The sequence below is a fragment of the Papilio xuthus genome, unplaced genomic scaffold (assembly GCF_000836235.2).
Source record: "Papilio xuthus unplaced genomic scaffold, Pxut_1.1 DF825946.1, whole genome shotgun sequence".
Lineage (NCBI taxonomy): Eukaryota > Metazoa > Arthropoda > Insecta > Lepidoptera > Papilionidae > Papilio > Papilio xuthus.
The window spans coordinates 4375426-4397690 of NW_013532703.1; the positions used below are offsets into that span (position 1 = coordinate 4375426).

General features: G+C 34.0%; 2 protein-coding genes across 3 annotated transcripts in view; both read left to right on the forward strand.

Moving 5' to 3' along the window:
- Positions 1–12146, forward strand: part of LOC106124268 (fatty acyl-CoA reductase 1) — an 18995-nt gene extending 6849 nt beyond the window's left edge. Inside the window, exons 2-13 of the mRNA XM_013320748.1 lie at positions 5463–5676; positions 6339–6496; positions 6959–7049; positions 7293–7438; positions 7716–7825; positions 8212–8295; positions 8686–8794; positions 9089–9165; positions 9527–9689; positions 9769–9919; positions 10538–10644; positions 11480–12146. Coding sequence (XP_013176202.1) covers positions 5479–5676; positions 6339–6496; positions 6959–7049; positions 7293–7438; positions 7716–7825; positions 8212–8295; positions 8686–8794; positions 9089–9165; positions 9527–9689; positions 9769–9919; positions 10538–10644; positions 11480–11573 — 1488 coding nt within the window. The 5' untranslated portion in view covers positions 5463–5478 and the 3' untranslated portion in view covers positions 11574–12146. The remainder of the gene's footprint in view (positions 1–5462; positions 5677–6338; positions 6497–6958; positions 7050–7292; positions 7439–7715; positions 7826–8211; positions 8296–8685; positions 8795–9088; positions 9166–9526; positions 9690–9768; positions 9920–10537; positions 10645–11479) is intronic.
- Positions 12147–13068: 922 nt separating this feature from the next.
- On the forward strand, positions 13069–20897 carry LOC106124267 (fatty acyl-CoA reductase 1). 2 transcript variants are annotated; one of them, XM_013320746.1, is made up of 13 exons: positions 13069–13336; positions 16707–16796; positions 17080–17196; positions 17386–17543; positions 17686–17776; positions 18038–18183; positions 18539–18648; positions 18868–18951; positions 19230–19338; positions 19441–19517; positions 19828–19990; positions 20235–20492; positions 20733–20897. In XM_013320746.1, the coding sequence occupies exons 2-13, from the start codon at positions 16722–16724 to the stop codon at positions 20890–20892; spliced, it is 1548 nt and encodes a 515-aa protein (XP_013176200.1). In that variant the 5' UTR covers positions 13069–13336; positions 16707–16721; the 3' UTR covers positions 20893–20897. The 2 variants fall into 2 exon arrangements, with proteins under 2 accessions (XP_013176200.1, XP_013176201.1); XM_013320747.1 differs by lacking the exon at positions 13069–13336 and adding an exon at positions 13488–13535.
- The last annotated feature ends 1368 nt before the right edge of the window (positions 20898–22265 follow it).

Below are 22265 nucleotides of genomic sequence, written 5' to 3' on the forward strand. Positions count from 1 at the left end.
AACGTCACTTCTTCTTCTTCAATCTTACATTATTTCGTTACGGCCAGTGTTCGAAATAGGTTTTAATCTACAACAATATGTACATACAAAAATGTTTGTAAAATTCATACGAGCGCAATTGTACAGGATTTTTTTTTAAAGATGATGGGCTAGATGGCAAACGAGCATGTGGCCACTAATTACATACAATACATTGTTATACAATACATTGGAATAAATTCCTTCTTTTAACAAAGGTATAGAGGGAAGTAGTATTGGTCAAGTTAATTTAAATAAAATAAAGAAACAATGGAGTAAACAAATGCTACAAGCAGGTAGTTTATTTTGCTGATAATTGCACGTCTGCTATATTGCTGCTGCTATATTTCTTTAGTTTTTTTATTGTAGACTAGCAGTCGCCTGCGACTTTGTCATCACAGATAAATAATTAATCTATAATATGTTAGCATGCATTAGCTACCTTACAGTAAAAATCCCGTCTAAATTAGCCAAGCTGTTTCGCATATAACCAGGAACATATGCGGACTTGCGGACAGACATTCAGACAAAAATTTTACTATTTTATTTTTCGTTATTAACTAAGGAAATACACCATGTATGAGAAACATAATTTTTTATATAACAAATATGTATTTAGTGGTCAGTCTTTATAACAATAAACCAGTTTCGTATCACACATGTACCTCAAGGTCTAGGACTATGCATCATCAGTCGTGTCTAAAATACACAATGATGCGCGGAACTATGTAATTATATATATTTACTCGGTACATGACCATCGACTTAGGTACTTAACATAATTAAATCATATATATGGATACAATAATCTCATTCTTCGAATAAAATTTGGTTCCTTGTAAAAAAATAATGTTATTGTACTCGAATTTTTAACTGTTGTCGAAATACTGTATAACGGTAGAGTTTCATTGTCGAAGCCTTCGTATAATGTATCCTCGCTGTAGCTCTCGCCCGCGACGCTGTTCGTGCGTAACAAAAGAATCTTAATAAGTAGCCTGTCTGTTTTTCAAGACTATGTACTAAATCGGTGCCAAACATTACGATCCGTTGAGCCGTGCCAGAGATACCTTTTAAAAAACACCCATCCATCCATCTATTAATCCATACGTTCGCATTTATAACATTAGCAAGATTGGTATGTCAGGTTTTTTAGAGATTGCAACATATGTGTTTTTACGATGGTATCGACAGTGGAAACCAAAGCTTACGTAGTCGGAATGTCGGGAGGGTAAAGATTTTCGGTATTAACAGATTCGGTAGGTGAAAAGTAAAAATCTTGAGCGATATAAAAAGGGTCTTGGCAGACAGACGGGCAAAGTGATCCTATAAGGGTTCCGTTTTTTTTCCTTTTGAGGTACCGAACCATAAAAAGGTGTATTTTCGTATTTTTTCTAGAAGTGACATATGAGTAGTCATACTAATTCAAGGTTTAATTAATTTTCTATTTAAACGAATTATAAGTCAATATTGAAGTACAATGACCGATGATCTCAGCATGTATTTGCAAAACTTCGACACAAAAAAACTGTTGATTACCGCTTACTAACAAAAGATTCGGGTAATCCAAGATTATGGGTCTCATTATTTTGTTTATCACATTTAAGAATTACATGAAAAAACAATCTTTAGAAATGACAAGGAAATTTTATATACATTTGGTAAAACCCGCAAAGGACGTCATTTTTGCGTAGCTTATAGCGTTCCGAGTACGACACATGAAAGTCAATGTCACAATCACAAAGAGATTGGTTTGTTTGTCTGCGGTTCTTACGATTAGGGTTCAAATCCATTACAGATGGATGGATGTTTGTTTAAAGATATCTTCGGAGCGGCTCAATGAATCTTGCTGAAATTTGGCATAGAAGTAGAACATAGTTTGGAAGAACACATAGGGTTTTCATGTATTTTTTAATTCTACGCGAACGATGTCGCGGTCGACAACTAGTAAAATAATTACATTATGGTGACCATGATGTGTTTTTAATAGGGCGTACGTCATTCGTCATCGTAAGTCATCATCAACTACGCTGGCCCAGTGCATTTTGGTTGACTTTACACATATCTTTGAATTTCTTCGTACAGATTGCATTACGTTTTCCTTCACCGTAAGAACGTCAGATAAATGTACATACATATTTAAATCGAAAATCGACAAACATATTGATATACGGCGGGATTCGAACTCAGGACCTGCAGATTACAAGGCAAGCGCTTAACCTTTGAGCCGCCGACACTCTTAATATAGCCATGATGTATTTTTAATGGGCGTACTTTACATCCCTTCCTAATTATGGAGAATTCAATAATATTTAAATAGTTACTCTAGTGTATGCATAAACGTGGTGTTGTTTATCTCGAGCGTACATTTCATAAGTACATACCTGAGAGAGGGAGCGTCAGTCGATTTTAACAGTGGTAGAGCCCGCTTTAACATCTTCGCACGAATTGGCCCGGTTCGCCCGGTGAAATACCACGACCACACAGAAGACATTGACCGATGTGACAGGCGTGAAGTGGAAGCAATTCCGGGTTTCGTCTGATGAGTGTGCGTCCCGGAGGCCTAATTTAGTCCTCTTTCCTTTCCTACCCTTTTTCTCTAATAAGGAAAGGATGGGAAGTGGAAGTGGACATTCCGGATGAGAGGATGCATGGAAAGGGAAAATGTTTTCTTTCTGTACATCCTCTCCTCCGTCGATTAAAGGTAGGCAACGCATATGCAATTGCGTATGTCTATGGGCAACGGTCACTTCGCTATTTCAGCGATTTCAGGTGGCCGCTCGCTCGTTTGCCACCTTATGATATAAAAAAAAATATGTCAGACCTTTGGACCGACAACACGTGTCGGTACATGAAAGAGCCAAATATAACGCAACGAATGCTACAGTTACTATATACTGTGACAATACATAATTTATACGTTTAAATTAATTATTTTTGCGTGTTATAAATTAATCAGTTATACGATTTTAACCATTCTTAAATACTCAATTGTTGTTCGTTTGACAAAAATGTTATTTTTGTCAAAGGAATTAACTATTCCATAATTCATTTGCGTACATATAAATAAATACAATAGAATTGATACTTAATGGTTAATAATTTAGTTTATTAATAATTTATAGCAGATTTTTACATATCCAAACCCAGGTTAAGTAAGGTTTCAAGGTACACATGATGTGTTTTGCAAGCTGATAACAAAAAACAATTTATAAAAATGTCTGCCTCCGGAACGACTAAACTGATTTTGAAGGGAGTTGGACTGGGATATTAAAGGCTTTTTTATTTTATTCTGCACTGATGAATTCGCGGGCAACCGCTAGTTGTTCCAGAATTGTAAGAAAAGTCAATAAAAGTTATAAACAATTTATAGGTCTCTATCAAATGAAATGAATCAGCAATATAAATCGTTTTTTACGTCTGTCTTTTGATAAGTCTGTTGAGGTTGACTTACACTATAATTACAAAAAAAATGACTTCCTAAATGAATAATAATCAGTCAATAAGTGCAGATGTGTATGGGTGCGGACACTTCGCCATTTTGGCGAATTCAAGGGACCGCTTGCTGGTTTTCAAACATTAGGCTACTGTTGGTTCGATTAAATTATGAAAGCATAACTCATTAAGAAAATATAATATCGTATTAGCATATATCTAAGTATGGACTAGCATTAAAAACGTATTAAAATAGAATTCAGTCTGACGTAAGAGTTACATTTGAACATATAATGTAAGACTTCAAGGAAAACACTAAGTTCCGCCTTATTTATAATCTAAAGATGTGTTAATATGTAAACGAAGACCTACAATACATGTATAGCAATATTACCTTGACTTTAGCCTCTAGTATTGTTAGTCAACCGTTTCTGCCTTAAAAGACTAGAAGCTTAGAGCGACAGTGACTCAGGGGTTAAGGCCTTGACTTGTAAAAACCAATGGGTTTTTCGATTTACATCGTTACATTTATCTGACATTCTCACGAAAAAGAAAAATATTGCTACGCAACGTGCACATACCTACGTACAATCCAAAGATATGTGAATTCAACCAACCTGCACTCGGCCCGCGTGGTTGACTATGGCCTAAACACCCTTAACTAAGGGTAGGCTCCGGGCCCCTCAGTGGGAACCTATAGTGAGCTGATGATGATGATGCTTTACTATGTGTTTCCACTTCTTGACAATTATATTGAAACATATTTCGGCAATAAAATGATCGAAAGCTAATCGCGAGGAAGTAACTCCATTAATTTTATTTTGTCATTCGTGTTTATTTTTACTATTGAAAAATAAACTAGCTCTTGCCCACAGGTCCGTTTCTATATTTTTGTTTTTTGGTAAGAAAATTTTCCAAACAAGTAAACTCATGTTTAAAAGCATGTGCTTTAGCTTGCTTGGTGCGATGGTTGATGTTCCTAAAATATTAAGGCACCCGTCAACTGTTTTAATTGCGTCGTTTATATTCAATATATAAAATGTAAAAGTGTTTCGCGAAGACAAAAATGCCAAGGTTGTGTTACGCCATGTATCGCCCGAAGCGGGGTCATACCCATTGCCGTACCAACTTGGTGGGCAAATATTACTTTTCAAGAAAGAAGGAGATTCTTTTATGATATTTTAGTTGAATAAAATGACGTATTCTACTGTCGAACCATTAACTGAGTTTTAAACAGTTAATAAAGGTGGGTCTGCATGTTATATCGAAAATAATCATGCGCCATACTTAAGTATTATAAGTACGTAGAGTCGAATTCGTAATAGAAAAATGAATACCAAACTTATCTTAATAATTTTGTCATCATAGGCCTGTTATCACAGACATATCACATATATTTTTGTATCATTAATGTAAAAACTAAAACTTTTCAAACTAAATGCATAGATAATATAAAAATTAATAAAAAAAAATGGGACCATCTGCAAGCAAAACCTTACGATCAAAAAAAAATTCAAAATCAGCACCAGGAGCGGAATAACGCTGTATCATACATAAAAAAACATACAGATTAATTAATAACCTTCTTTTCAAAGTCGGCTAATATATATTGGCAGGCATACAAACATGCGTAAATAAAAATTCTCGTGTCCATTGAATTCAATTACATCTATCTATATTTATATCCTTAATTAAGTCAAAATTATTTAAACACTTTCACATCTATTTAAAGGACAGTTCACGTTTTAATACGACTATTGAAGTGATAGAATACGACTAGGCAGTTGTGAATTTTAAACAACTCGATAAGAAATAAGTTTTTATTGAAAAAAATTCCGACAGATTCGAACCTACTGTTGCATAGTAGAGGCTTAAAACTCCTTCTTGGTATATCATATTATATTTATACGTATTGATTGAAACTTAATATAACTGTAAGAATATTTTTGAACAAGTATTTTAACTATTTTACTATCTTCCAATTGTAGAGTTCCTTATGTTTTTTTTTTCAGAAAAAAACTCGTCGACATGGCGCCATCAGTTGGCGTGTCTGAATTCTTCGCGGGCAAGAAGATTTTCATCACCGGAGCAACTGGTTTCATGGGGAAGGTTCTAATAGAGAAACTCTTGCGATGTTGTCCAGATATAGACAAGATATATATATTGTTGCGAGCCAAAAAAGGACAGGGCACTAAAGAGCGTCTTGAAAATTTTATTAATTGTCGAGTAAGTAAAGTATGTTGCAACATTACTGTGAGTTTCTAAAACCCGAATCTCCGGTTAAAACATAATGTTATCTCTGTTTTGTCGAAGATAATGACAGGGTTAACGATATGTTTTAAACAAAGATTCAGAAACCCACGGTAAGTTTCAAGCATCATTTATCCACATTTAAGCTATTACTTTTATGTTTATGTGCCCATCATCTCTCCTCATATCTCTATACGTTGGTAATCATCTTTCCAATTTCTACATACCTGACGCAACTTTTAAACTACATGTAATATATTCATTCTTAATTTTATTATCCCTTATCATTGCACCATACATCTATGTTAACATACGCATCTCAACCAAACTTTGTGATGAAAAGAGATTGTTTGTGGCTAAGTTTTCAATAGTTACATTTTAACCAGCAGTCTTCCGCGACTACAACCGCGCGGGATAAAATAAATAATTATTTTATTATATTACGAATATATTACGAATTATAAAATTCGTTCAGTTCATATATAGCCTATGTTCTACACTATGTTCAACATCTACGCCAAATTTCAGCATGCAGCTGTTCTGATGATACCTTATATCAAACATCCATCAATCCATACATCAAAACATTCGCGATTATCATATAATATTAGTAATATTTGTATTAAATCTGTTTCCAGTTATTCGACAAATTACAAGACACATCGCTGAAAGTATTGGACAAGTTGCATGTGGTGCCGGGTGATATTCTGCAGGATGAGCTAGGCATGTCTATAGCGGACTGGGATGAGCTTCAGAGAGAATGTCAGATAGTCTTCCATTGCGCTGCTTGTGTCAGGTAATCACCATTATCAATAGTTATTACCAAAACAAACGAGCAGTTGAGTTGCAAACTGATGATAAAATAGAAAAATTGTGTTGTAGTCTTTAAAAATACTTTAGTAATTAGGGTTGTAAATTGTTTGAATCGAAAATGTTTGTCGAAACGTGGAGCTAAAGAGATGACGTCGAATGCCTTTAGTTATTAGGGGTGTATTCGAATCTCGAATCGAACGAATTGGTCGGATATAAATATTGATAATATTCTAAACAAATAGTACTTAAGCTAGAATTATTCACACTTCTATTTATTGCTTTAATTATTACTTTTCTCAATATGAACACAACATTTTTAATTACTCTAGCATTTTATATCTCGAGAGTTCAAATGTAACTATAGGTTTTCGAACCGAATCATTAAAAATCATTGTTATCTGTTTTCAAGTGGAATCATATAATATAAGTAACTGTTTATTTTTAGATTTGATACGTTCATTCGTGACGCGGTCGCAATGAACACAGAAGGTACAATGAAAGTGCTCAAATTAGCCGCCGGTATGAAAAAGCTTGAGGTATGCCTTGTTCTTATGATTTAAGTAATTAGATAGTTGTAACCAAACCTATCCAATTACGACAAAAACCACAATGTTTTCAACCATAGACAAACTGCATCATTCTACTTCAAAAAGCGACTACAACTTTTTATCAATCAGCATCATACTATCTGTTGTCTCACAGTTCAGCCACGACTGTTACAAAAAAACATCCTCATTGTATTGACTTTTAAAAATACATCAGCTCCATAATATTTGCAGGTGTTCCTGCACGTGTCCACGTCTTATTGCCGCTGCGAGCTGCCTGTACTGGAGGAGCGCCTGTATCCCGCCGCCCACCGTCCACAGGATGTCATGCACTGCGTGCGGTGGATGGATGATGACCTACTCAAACACCTGAGCCCTAAGTAAGCATACCTTATCTCTGTACTACATTACCTGGTGCTCTTTATTAAGAAAGGTGAAATACTTTAACTGAAGGGAGCTGCCGCTACACTCTTTTGTCTTTGACTTTTTTAATAACTAAACTAAACTTTAAGGATTACAAATGACATCATGACTAAGGTTTAAAATACATAGACTGGTTTAAACAACTTCGGCAGCAGTTTTTAGCTGTAAACTGGAGTACGTACGACTCGACTGCTGTCGCCAACGGATTGATAATTAATTTATTTTACGTTCCAGATTAATCGAGCCTCAACCAAACACTTACGCATACACAAAGTCTTTAACTGAAGACTTGGTATCCCAACACGCAGGAAAATTTCCCATCGCAATTGCTCGGCCCTCTATAGGTTAGTATTAAATTTGTATAACAATAACTAAAAATTAGCGTCGGTGGTTCAGGGGTCAAGCACTTGACTTCGAATCCCGCCATGTACCAATGTGTTTTTCGATTTCCGATTTACATATGTTCATTTATCCGACGTTCTTACGGCTAAGGAAAACATCGTGATGCAACCTGAATATATCTGAGAAGAAATTCAAAGATATGTGTGAAATCAACCAACCCGCACTTGGCCAGCGTGGTTGACTATGGCATAGTCACCCCTAACTTAGGATAGGATCCGAGCCCCTCGGTGGGGACGTATAGTGAGCTGATGATGAACTAAAAATACTTAAAAGGCAGAGATCAGTTGCTCAAGTCAGATTATAATCATTTTAAAAACGTGTTTTTCAGTGTCTGCAGCGCACAAGGAACCATTGCCGGGATGGGTAGACAACATGAATGGACCTACAGGTCTACTGGTCGGCGCGGGAAAAGGTAATAAAATATATTAAACCATCTAAAGACAATAAATCTTAATCCTACTTATAATATAAATGCGTATATTTGGATGGATGGATGGATTTTTGTTTGAAGACGACCTGGATGTCTCCAGGATGGCTGAAATTTGACATACATATAGAACAAGTCTGGAAGAATACATATGCTATTAATTATATATTTTTTTTAATTCCGCACGGACGGAGTAGCGGGCGACAGCTAGTAATTTATACATCTTAAAAATTCTCAAAACTCTAATGCATAATGCCATCCATCATCCAATGAGTGGAGAAATATTGTACGCAAGAATTGTGGATAGGTGGCATCTCTCAAGAGTGAGTTAAAGTTTGACTAAATATCTCTAATTGGTCATTTTATAAATTCCAGGTGTAATTCGCACAATACTCCTCAATGACTCGTACCTCGCCGATATTGTCCCGGTGGATATAGCTGTAAATGGATGTATATTACTAGCTTACGTCACTGCAATTGAAAAGTAAGTTTAACATAAATATATTATAAAATCCAGGAAACGTCATTGAACGCTCACAATGTATAATTAAGTCGAAAACTTGTCAACAACATACATACACATTTGCTAAACGACATTCAATCTTAAGTAGGAAGCAAATTTAATTCTTTGACAATGTTGCAACTAATACATGTTGATTTATTTAATAACCTTTGAAATATCGATTTGTTTTGCATTATAATGTTTAACAATAATTATACTTAATAATGAGAATCTTTAAACTATATTGAACTTAATTTTAAAACAATAATTTCACAGACCAAAGGAAATCAGAGTATGCAATATTACCCAGTCTGGAATTAACCCTCTCACTTGGGGCCGAGCGCTTGACATGGGTAAAATACATTTTATTATTAATCTTACTCTTACTAATATAAATGCGAATGTTTAAGTGGACGGATGTCTGATTGAAGGTAGCTCCAACTCAACAGATCTTGATGAAATTTGGCATAGATGTAAAACATTGTCTAGAAGGACACATAGGCTAATCATTAAGGTTTTTTTTAATACCGCACGACGAAAGATAATGCTTAGTTTGAGAACAATTAGTGCTGTAGACATACCATATCGACTCAAAAAGATCTTAATATTCCCGTTTTAACCAAAGGTGCCAAAAGAAAGCCAGTACCTGAATTCGCTAAAACAAAACAAGATCAACATTACATTTGTAGTAACTAAGCCTATTAAAACATTTAGGTCGAGTACACGTGCAGGAGTTTCCATTCTCGGTGTGCCTCTGGTACCCGGGCGGCTCGCCGAAGAATTCCCGTATCCAGCATTATATAGCTTTATTCTTCACGCACTTCCTACCAGCATACTTGGTCGACCTGCTAATGTTCCTCATGGGCAAAAAGACTTTGTAAGTTACACAATTGTTATTAAAAAAGGCAACTCCTTAATGTTTTGATAGGTATTGTTTACCTTAATTTTGTTCACAGTATGGTGAAAATACAGAAGCGTGTCAACTACGGTCTGGAAGTGCTTCAGTATTATACCACGAAAGAGTGGTTCTTCACAAACGATTACTTCGTATCGTTACGAGAGAAGATATCCAAACAAGATAATGAGACATTCTACACGGATATGAATGTAAGTAACAAAAATACATGAGAAGTTCAAAAACCCTGGGTACAAGAAATTCATCATCATCATCAGCTCACTATACGTCCCCACCGAGGGGCTCGGAGCCTACCCTAAGTTAAGGGTGATCAGGACATAGTCGACCGCGCTGGCCAAGTGCGGGTTACTTACAAAAAATTAGCAACCCACAATACCCAGCAGTCCAGTTCGCACGTTGTATAAAAGAATTCTCTGGTGTCTGATGTGCCAACACATTTTTGTTACTTTTTATTATTTTATACTTTTCATTCTATTTAAAACACCGAGATAATATGTTTACCGAATACTTCGACAATGGAAATTAATGAAACGTAAAATATAATTATATGTTAATAAATGTATATTTCATACAAATACGTTCTGAATTATTCTAATCATATATTGCCATGTGTTCATATTTTTAATATATATTTATATATGTTACAATTCATACACGTTTTCTTGTAAAACTCATCATCGGTCTTATCCCACTCACGTAAGGTCAGCATAAAGTTTTATAAACCTTAATGATTTAGTTTATTTTTTACAGCCTGCCATAAGCATGCTGCTATAAGCCGTGATTTGTTGTAAATAAAACTTTTTTTGCAGATGCTGAACTGGAGTAAATATATAAGAAATTATATTAGGGGTGCTCGAGAGTACTGTTGCAAAGAAGATCCAGCTACATTGCCACAAGCGAGGAGATTACAAAAACAGTAAGTATTTTGATACCGCATGACCTTTTTATATCATAAGGTTTCAAACGAGCAAGCGGCCACCTTGATACGGCATAATAGTGAAGCGAACGCTCTCCATAGGCAAGTACAGAAGCGTTGTCTAACTTTAAACTACAGAAACGCATTGAAAAATTCTACTTCACCTTCCCATTAAGAAAAGGGTGGAAAGGGAAAGAGGACTAAAGTTAGGCCTCCTCCACACTCATCGGACTGTACGCGGAATTGCTTTCACTTCACGCCTGTCTTCTGTGTGGTCGTGGTATGTCTGCGGGTGTACCATGCAATTCGTGCAACAGATCTTTTTTGTGCTGGCGTCTACCCTTGTTACCTTCTCAAAGACCGGGGATGCATCTACAGTTCTTCTGGTACTGCTTTGGTTAACACCTCGGTGTTCCCATTGCTCGTTTTCCCCCATATATTATAAAAACGCGGTAGCATTAATAATGTTTAAGGGTACCTATTTAATTTCTGAATACTGTGAAAGATATTAGCAATAGCTAACAGTAGGGGACAGATACAGGCTGATGATGATTATTTGAAGCGCCAATATCCTAATACTTAAGGGAACGGATTTTCGAATAATTGGTCGAGAGGTCGAATCCTGCCATTCGACTATTGTCGTAAGCCATAGAGCTTCAAGAAATATTAGTAAATTACCAAAAATTTGCTATTATTTTAAATAAAAAATAATATGATGATGAATGACATGCTGTGGTGACCATTACCCGAGGTATTCTTGAGGTCATGTAAACAGAATGAAATGCTATGATTTGTGGTAATTTTATATTTTAATAATAGTTTGTTTTATTTTCAGGCTTTACTATCTGGACAGAGCGGTGCAGTTCGTCCTTTATTCACTTCTCGCGTACTTTATTTATTATTATTTTATACGAAAAATTTTTACTTAGACTTGTTTTATTTTATATATTAAATTACTGTAATTTTTAATTTTCTTTTGCCATTTTATTGGGCAGGTGCCGCTACGGACGGTCAATTTATAATATATTACTTATATTTTCAGTGTAAATTTTATTCGACAATAATATGTTCGTTGTTAATGTATTCAAAACTTTGAAACAATTAATAATTTTTTCACCTTTATCCATTATTAGTATTGTATTCATGAAACCGTTCAACTAATATCAAATTCAATGCATATTAAAATACCTTAATATTGTAAATGAAATAACAACGTATACATAAATATAATTAATTTTTTACACAATAAAAAAATTGTACGTAATTAATTTGTACATTGTGAATTAATTCAAAGTTGCATAATAAAAACCGGTTATTTCCTGTTTTTATTTCGAAAATATAATTTATAAATTAGGTACATTTACAAAGTTACTAATATTGTCTTTCAAAAGATATTTTCGAACAAAAAACTGGGACTTAACCTATTTTTTAACTAACATATAGTTCTGCGACATAGACATTTATATTATTTTTATTATCCTATAGTATGGTGTAAATATCTTTAAATTACGAATAAACATTTTAAATAATTTAAAAATAAAACAATTTGGATTGCATATTGATTTCTAGATGTTATTAATTTAACTAATACGAGAAGATACATAAAGCACTGTTAATCTATGAAATATAAAATAAAAAAATGGTACTGTTATTCTTTTGTATCTTATATGTTTTCAAAATCAAAACGCAATGTTTCAAATCTTATATATTTTTTTTATTTAGTGGGAGTTAACTGTTTTGTTTACCTCATGAAGTTGCGCATTCCTAATGTGATGGTTACTAAATGTAATACAATTATAAGAAGATTCATAGTTATTTTAGTTCCCAATGTAATGTTACAATGCTTTGATTAAACCGAAATAATTCAATGAATTTAGGGACGTTACGATATTTCTATTCCAAATACGATATTCACCAGTGCTTGTGCTGTTCAGAGACAGGGTTGTCACGAATATAATTATGACATTTAAAATATTTACAGAGCGATAAACTTATTTGACCCGGTTGGCATAGGCAATGATTATCTGTCATCTTTTATGTAGCGTTTCTAACATAAAGAACTGCGACAGTAACGACTCTCAGCGAGCCAGTATTTGTAACACTATAATAGTCCTCCTTACTCTAAAATTTCTTTTAAATATTTTAGAACATATTTAGAATCAATTTTCTTATAATCCAGACACAACCATGTTTGTGTTTTATTACTGGAATAGACCAACTAACTTCGTTGCTATGTAAAACGCCGCATACAAAGACGTTTACTTTACTAAAATAGCCCTTTAGTGTAGATTGTTAAGTCTATGACCAATGGTCAGCCATTGGTTTCTGAGATCAAAATCTCCCCATAAAACATATCGTCATCCCTATCGTTATCTTCGACAAAACAGAGATAACGATATGGTTTCAGAAACCCACGATGAGTACTATTAAATCACATTAAAAAAATTGATCACTTCCGAAAAATGCATACTAATGGTATAATTATTATTTACTTGATTAGTCTGTGATTCATTTATATCATTAACGATAATTGTCATTTACTAAGGACTCTGTAATGGACTAAAGCAGCCCTGACCAGTTCGTAACGATACGTTGAATAATTAAATAAAGTTACGGCCATATTCAGTATATTTCAGCAAGCATTCGTGACCACTTCGCCATTCAGTGCGCTTCACACTTGGCTAAGAATAAGGTGAGCCATTTTTTATCTATACATCGATTACTTAATTTAAACATTTTTATTACTAATCCTTTTTTAGCAGACTTCAAAAAGAAGTAGGTTATCAATTCGTCTGTGTGTTCTTTTTTTTAATGTGTTACCGCGTAACTCCGCCCCTGGTGCTCGCTCCGATTTTGACATTTTTTTTTTGATCGAAAGGTTTTGCTTGCAGGTTGGTCACACTTTTTTATAATAATTAATTTTGAAACTGAATAGAAGTTTAGTAGATTCTAAATCTAAGTTGATAATTCGTTACGAATATTTAGGACTGTTTTGGGTTCTTCGCTTACGTAGGCTAAACTAAACGGCCTACGTAAAAATGATGTATGAACGAATTGTGGCTCTTTAAATTTGCTAAATAAAATACAATAATAGTACATATCTCTATCTATCTATTATAGTTTTTTCACAATAACCATTATTTTCTGGAAAAACATTAATTAAAATCATGCGCTACTTCCGACGTTATTATTCGAGTTCGGTATTAACCCTTATATAAATAAGTAAATACTTGTCTCTTGATAATCCAAATGGATTATCAAATATGCTCTTATAAACTGTTAACCAAAAACTCATCATTTACGGCTTTTTACTTAAAGTAAAGTCTCTTTTAGTCGAAATCCAAAAGTACCAACTCGTACACTTACCTCATTCCATGTAAAATATTCATTCAAAAAAAAATGTAGTTTGTAAAAAGCAAAGATCATCTACTATGGAAATGTTATAATTTTTTTAACTAAAGTGTGCCTAAAAGACAATTCCATTTGTAACAAAAACCGCAACCAGTAAGGATTATCAATTTCACTTCTTACTAATATTATAATAATACAAGATGAATGTTTGTTCGAAGGTATCTTAAGTTAAGTTCTTTATTCCGCGCGGAATATTCAGTTAGTTATTCGTATAGTGGAAAATTTCTAAGAATTAAAACATGGTAATTCTTTCATTTTACGTCAATTGCTTCGACTGAACGTGACTACGTTTGATCGCTTGTCAATTGTTTACCTGTTTCTTTGTAAAATAAACTTAGAAAAGTCTTTGCAGTTGTCTACCAACGTGGGGTTTTAGTCGGTGCAAGCCCGATATAACTTAACTCTGTTTTTAAATTACTCTCAAGAGTTAAGCGTGCGTTAGGCATTTCCCCACGTTAAACAAAAAAAAAACAAGCGAAAAGAGGACTGACATCAGTCATTAGCAAAATTGCTAAAGAATGAATGATAAATGGATGTCTAGATGGATGGATATTTGTTATCGAGTATCTCCATAGATAGGCTACTAAGTTTTATTTTAATCCCACGCGGACGGAGTCGCAAGCGACAGTTAGTTTACCTATATTTCTAGTATGAAGCCCCAGTAGCCTAATAGTTAAGGGTACAGATTTCCGATCTGGTTGGGGGGTTCGATTCCCGCCATTCGACTATTGTTGTAAACTATGTCTTAGCACAAGCATATAGCCTAATTAAAATCGTACAAGAATTTAAAAAAATGCTAATGATCTCTAGGACTGTGGTTTTTTAGTTCAGTTATTAAATTTTATTTTACTTGTAGGCTTATATTAAGATTATTAATTAATAATGTTAATTCTGACTTATATCAGTATCGTACGAATTTCCATTTCTATTGTATGGAAATAAGACAGGTCAAGTTATAAGCCCAAAACAAACCAAATACAGGTCTGTACAAAAACTGTAAATTAATTGTAAAATAATACGAAATAGCAATGAAAAAAAACGTACTAACTTATTAATTCAAAAAAAGTTCCTAACGTAACAACCCACGCGCCCATAGTATTATAGATTAATCGTATAGGCTGACAACATCTGACCCGGTAAGCATAAAACACTAAGTTATATTATCAATATTAATATTGATAGCGTCCCACTGTCAGTCCCAAAAAGTGTAACAAAATTGTTGTAGTACTATAGCTGTCTTATCTCGTTGTTTCACTTTTATATCATGTTCTACGCTTAAGGTTTTACAAATTTTATGACAGAACTGACAGCGATAGCTACGCCTCTCACCGGGCTAAATATGTTAAACAGACTATACGCTTGATCGCATATCGTATAAATTATGTGTAATCCGACTTGTAATCAGTTAATTTGCCTTTGTAGTACATTGATCCGTTGGAACCACAATGTTAGTTGCATTGCGTTAGAAATTGCGCATTGTATAATGATATGATAAATTCAGCAATGTCCTGCAATTACAAGCCAAATATTGGTAAAGGTTGCGCATTCGTACGTTACAAGACATGTTAACTAATAGGTTGAAAGAACAGTCAGCCACATAGTTATGGATACATAAACAAAACTTTAGAAACTTGCATGAGCCGTTGGTTTTAAAAATACTTATGGCACCGTATTCTTGAAGAATACGGTGCCATAAGTATTCTCGTCCGATTCGTGCGTACATATTTTTAAAACCAAAAGCCTACACAAGTTTATGAAGCATAGTAAATATATATATTTAATACGCATATTTATGGAGCGGACTGTACAGAATTTCGCGCATTTCACATTTACATTATTAATGGGAATTTTAATTACCGAATTAAAAATATAACGCAATAATGAAGTAATTTTAAAATCGAAAAAAGATTTTGTAATAGAAAACTAACTTTGTTATATTGTTCGAGTTAAAGAAAAAATATAGAAAACAGTGTAACTAGCTAGCTAGAGAAGCGGGTAAAAAGTTACATCTTTAATATATTATACCTTTTATCAAAAGCAACGCATCCGCAATTCCTCTAGTATTGCAGATGTCCATGGGCGTAGATGATCACCTCGGTGTTCCAGCTGCCCATTTGCTTTCTTCTCTAAAAAAACTCAAATTCAAATTATTTAAGCAGTATTAGCTGTCATTACCACGCAGATGACAGCCATGAAGTGGATCTATTTCCGCGTTTTTTCTTATGAATACTGGAAGCCAAATAATGTCCTCTTCCCCTTTCCGCCCTTATAGGAAGGGATGGAATGAGAAAGTGGAGATGGCAGGGGAAGGGTAAGAATAGGAAATCTTGTTTCTATAGGTTCCCTCTTTTGTCTTCTCTCCCCATTCTCACTTTTTTTCAATTAGGAAAGTTATTTAGGATATTGATTATCATTTACTTAAAAGGAAAAAAAAACAAAGTCTATCTGTCCTATAAAAGTTACAATTAATCTATTATGTTAAAGATATTTTACAAAATGTCTGTTCGTATTCGCGTGTTTATTTCTAACAAATCAATTAATGCTGTCTCCTGGTGATTGATTAGTGTTGTTATAATACGTATTTATCGATAAAATCGACACTATCAAGATTTACGGTTAAATTTAAAATTTATGAACATTTTATTTTGCAGAATCTAAATAACAACATGCAGCCTTCAGTCGCTGAATTTTATACAGGAAAATCTATTTTAGTAACAGGAGCCACTGGATTTGTGGGCAAAGTAAGTTATTAAATTTGGAAACATTTAATTTAAAATAGATACTATTTAAAATTAAGTCTTCTTCAATCGGCAGATTTTAAGTTTTCAATCTATCAGCCAACAATTTTTTTTGTCTAAAGTACATAGTAAAGCCAACTATTTTTTACAAAAAATCGATCGCGCTCATCCAGAGTCGCGCTGCAAGCCGTTCAGTGGAAATAGGCGCAAGCCGTTCACAAGCCTTCTACTAATTTTAGTGAAAATGTTTTTGGTGTCGTATTCAAACTTTTATTTATAATTCCAGGTACTAGTAGAAAAGCTTTTGAGAAGTTGTGATGGAATCAATAAGATATATCTATTGTTGAGACAGAAGAAGGGAGTAAGCAGCGAGGATAGATTGAAAGAACTTTGCAATAATAAGGTAAGAGTAAATAAGTAAACATTAAGCTTGTACTAGGATATGGGTACAACAATCGAATGGCAAGAATCGAACTCAGGACCGGGTTATAAATAGTTCATTGCCTACACCATTAGGCTATTAGCGCAATTAAATCTTGCGGTTTGATAGTTATTGAGCTTGGTGTGCTTTTAACTTTTTTTTCTTTTTCAGTGTTTTGAAAATTTAAGAGCGAAACAGCCTGAAGTGTTTAACAAGCTGAAACTTATAGCGGGTGATATACTAGAAGACGAGCTTGGTCTGTCAAACGATGACAGGCAGGAGTTGCAGAAGAATTGTAATATTATATTTCACAGTGCTGCTTGCGTCAGGTAAAAATAATCATATAAAGAACTCTAAAATGGTACTGAAAAATGTATGTTTTTTTATAAACAAACTTCACTTGTACTAGACAAGTATGTTCTATTTTATATTTTAAAGAAGATATACTAATACACATTAATATTATTTTAGATTTGATCAAAAATTAAAGGAAGCAGTTAACTTGAACACTACAGGCACATTGCGTGTTTTGGAATTAGCCGAGACCATGGAAAATCTAGAGGTAAGATTTTATTGGGTATTTAACGATTTTCATTCCTCGTCATAGAATTTAAAATGTTTAAATTACAAGCGCCTTGAAATCTTCCATATTAACCCTTGTAGCTACAAATGAACTAAACTAACTAAGCTAAGCACTAGCTTTGTTTTTGGATATGGTCTAAAATAGTCGAGTGACGGCATTCGAACCCACGACCGCGTGATCCGATTTTTACCCATAATCATTAGGCTAGCATTTAGAACCATGTAATGAAATATTTGACAGGCATTCGTTCATCTATCGACTGCGTATTGCCGCTGCGAGTTGCCTGTACTGGAGGAGAAGCTGTACCCTGCCATGCACAGCCCTCGCCGTATCTTGGACATCGTGCAGTGGATGGACGACGATATGCTCAATTACTTAGAGCCCAAGTACGTTCATTCAATATCTATAGACTATATACATATAATACTTAACAGATCGGTATAAGAAAAACTATTAAAAGGATATTTATCGACGGCTTAGAACATAAAGTAGCAATTATTAGTGTTTTTGTCCGCATGTCGAGTTGTCTGTGAGTTTGTGTACGCTAATCTCAGAAACAAATGGGTTGTGGTTAGCTTCACTTAATATTTAATGTTTGTTTTATCTCAATAAATGGATAAATGAAAAGTTTTGTCATTTTCAAATTGGCTTCATAAACAAAGCGTTAGTGAAGCTTCTATGATGTGTCGTATTTCATGATTATAAACTTTTTTAACTATTTTTTTTTCTTTCTGTGCCCAGACTGATTGCTTCGGAGCCAAATACATATTCCTACACTAAAGCAATTACGGAGAATTTAGTGGCAGAATACCAAACCAAATTTCCAATCGCTATCGGCAGGCCATCTATTGGTAAGTAATAATATATATAAAATAAATATAAATTAAATTGACAACTATTTTCGATGTCGGATACTGGGTAGATAGCATACAAGTACAAAAAAATCATAAGATTTTAAAATGAAAAGATAAAAATAAATCTCCTTTTATTACTAAAAAACGAATCTAATATCTTCCTAATATGTGTACCGACGTAATGTTACAAGAAATAAATAAATATTATTATTACAGTGACTTCTTCATGGAAAGAACCAATGCCCGGTTGGGTAGACAATAAGAATGGACCTACTGGACTTCTTATTGGGAGTGGAAAGGGTACGTACTATAAACACATTCAAATCGTGGGTCAAGTTATTCAGGTAGTCAACTGGCGAATCACATGTACTAATTTATATTGTCATGTCTATATAAAAATAAAATAATATATTTTTGTAAGAATGAACCTTATAATGATAGACAGGGCCGTATTAACCTGGGCACGCGAGGGGCGCCGGGCCAAAGTGAAACCACCAGCGAATTACTACTTTTGTTGATGTCAACTCATGTGGCCCTGGTAATAAGTATTTGATACAATAGTGTAATTTATCCAACAGGGGTTATTCGTACAATGCACTGTGAGGCTTCATACCATGCGGACGCCATCCCCGTCGATGTCGTCACCAATGGATGCATATTGATTGCCTACGCTACTGCTATTGACAGGTAATATTGTAGCGAAAACTAAATAACTACAGTATTTTAAACAAACAGTAACCCTGGATTGTTGCGTACTCATTAATTTCACAAATCAATTCTTTCTTTCAGATCTAAGGAAATGCGTATTTATAACATAACTCTATCTGGCATAAAGAAGATTACTTGGGGTCAAATTATAGAAATAGGTAAGAATATTACTTTAGTAGTTTAGTTGTGGAAGTATTTTGAATGAGGGTAGTAAGGGACCGGTCATCATTGAAATGTTTTGGGTAAGTCTATGCCCAACAGTGGGCATAAGGTAGCTAAAAAGCATAAGTTTAAATTACAAACATAAATCATACTACCCAAAATACATTACTGTAATTTTTACTACACTATTTGTTACTGGTAACATTTGGATGACTGGTTGATCGATTTTAAATTATGTTATCTATACCAGTTGGTTACTTCACTATAAAATAATCTTACGATCTCAATAAAAAAAATTACTTGCAGGTAAAAAATGGGTTACAATATATCCTTACACTTTGGCGCTGTGGTATGTAGGCGGCAACATCAAGTCTTACTGGCTGACCCATCAGTTGTGTCTTATCTTCACACATCTGCTGCCAGCTTACTTCGTTGACGGACTGCTGTTTCTTCTGGGAAAGAAAACTTTGTAAGTGTTACTTGTGTGTGCGTGTGTTACATTAATTTTCCAGGTGAAATAAGTGCAAGCTAGAACTTCCCTTTCTCTCTGTCTCGTTCTCTCTCTCTCGCTCTCTCTCTTCCTGGCTAGTATCCCAAATAGCTTATACTACCACTTACAAAGTCTCTTCTTCTCATTCACTGTCTAAATTTATTTATTTAAAAAGAAAAAAGCTTGAGATATATTGAACTCTAAATATATTTACTTTTTATAGCATGGTAAACGTTCAAAAACGTATCAGTCATGGACTCAGCGTTCTCCAATACTACACGACAAAGGAATGGCACTTCAAGAACACCAACTTTCTATCCTTACAAAAGAGGATAAGTAAAGAAGAAGACGACACATTTTTTACTGATGTCAGCACTTTGGATGAAGAGGAATATTTGAAAGATTACGTCCTCGGAGCCAGACACTACGTTCTCAAAGAGGACCCTAACAATTTGCCCCGTGCTAGAAAATTGAACAACATGTAAGTTACTAGATATTTCTAGAACATATACACACGTAGTTTTCTTATTTATATAGGAATTAAAATTTGCAAACACAATTACTACAGGCGCTTCAATAAGTCTAAGTAGAATAGCCGTATAAAGCTAAGACTACATATACCTCGAAATGTTTGTTTTATATTATGTAATACCTCAATATTTTTTTTAATAAAAAATCATTTTATCTCTAAAATTGCAGTATATTAATACTATTTTTGCAGACGTTACGTGGTGGACATCGTGGCTAAAGTTATCCTCGTTGGACTCTTCATTTGGTTCTTGTACTCTCGGATTCCGGCGATGACTTCCTTCGTTGCTTCAATCGACAATTCCTTAAGAAACTGGCTGAATGGAGAGACATCATATGCTTCAATCGTATAAAAAAATTAAAAAAAAAACATCTTTAAAAAAATTTCACTGTATATTTTTTAACATTTTCATAACAATATTATAAAGAATTTGTACATTTTTAACTCATTAAATAAACTTCGTTAAAGGACATCAAAATTCTGGTTTTAATTTTACAAATAATGCAAAAAAAACTACACCAAAAGAAACCTTGACATTTAGCAATGCAATGCATGTACAGTCTGCGCAGAATTGAAAAAAGAAAACGGAATAAAATCCTATGTCCGATTCCTAGTTTTAAGCTACCTCAATGTACAGCCACTGTTTAGTTAATCTTTTGCGAATATTGCTTAGTGGTAGAACATTCGATTGCAGATCCCCTACTTCTGCTTGAGTCCTGCAGAAGCTCCATGCAGAGGGCCCAGGTGTGTTCCTTTAGAGATCCCGGAACACTCGCAGTAGCCCTTGAGTTTGGCCACCGCGGGGGTTTTTGTCACTAGAAATCTTCTTATGATACACTATCTTCTTTCAGGGAATCGTAAGATTTTCCTTCTCTACACTAGAAAAAAAAAGATAATCTAGGGAATTTCGTTAATAAATCGATCATTAGAATATTACTAGTGAGCCAAACGATTGCTAAGGCTATAAAAATCATATTTTTTACTATATAAAAAAGCCCACTGTCTATTTAAAAAAAAATCAGAAAAAAGACTTCATTAATCAATTACATATAAACAAAATGGCTGTTCAAAAAAATGAAAAAAAAACGTTTCTTGTTTTTCTTTTAAAAATTCATCTTTTTTAAATAAAAAGTTTTCCTTTTAATTGACTTTTGAAATAAAAAACGCTTTTAAAAATCTCCCTTTATTTAAATATTACATGCAGACACTCCAATTTTATCAACAATTAAATAAAAAAAAAAAAAAGGTCAAGTTTGTATTTATACTGTAATACAGGTGTTTTTTAATCACATGGTAAAGCATTTGGTATGCGCTTATTATTGTATTTAATTATTCTTAATAATATTATAAATCCGAATGTTTAGATAGTTGCATGGATGGATGGATGTTTGTTTATAGGTAACTCCGGAACGGCTTAATGGATCTCTTTAAAATTTGACATAATTGTAGAACCTAGTCTGGAAGACCACATAGGCTAATTATGATTTTTTTTTTAATTCACGTCAAATTCAAGTCACGGGCGACAGCAAATTTTTCAGGTATTATTCGTTTTTATTCTTTGGTTCACTTGTATATTCACAAGACTTCTCTACAAGCAGAGTATTGTTGCCAGTCTCTAACAAGTTTAAACAGAACCATAAACACTTGACATTGGCCCAATCCGATGAGGGAGAGCCATAAACAAGAAACAGAACAGAACAGACAGCAAATTTTAGTCGATGACGT

Excerpts from the sequence above, each read along its gene's own strand:
- LOC106124267 (XM_013320746.1), top strand. The coding sequence starts at position 16,722 with ATGCAGCCTTCAGTCGCTGAATTTTATACAGGAAAATCTATTTTAGTA. Across the intron at positions 17,544-17,685 it reads CACAGTGCTGCTTGCGTCAG|ATTTGATCAAAAATTAAAGG; the intron begins GTAAAAATAATC and ends ATATTATTTTAG. Across the intron at positions 18,184-18,538 it reads CTCAATTACTTAGAGCCCAA|ACTGATTGCTTCGGAGCCAA; the intron begins GTACGTTCATTC and ends TTCTGTGCCCAG.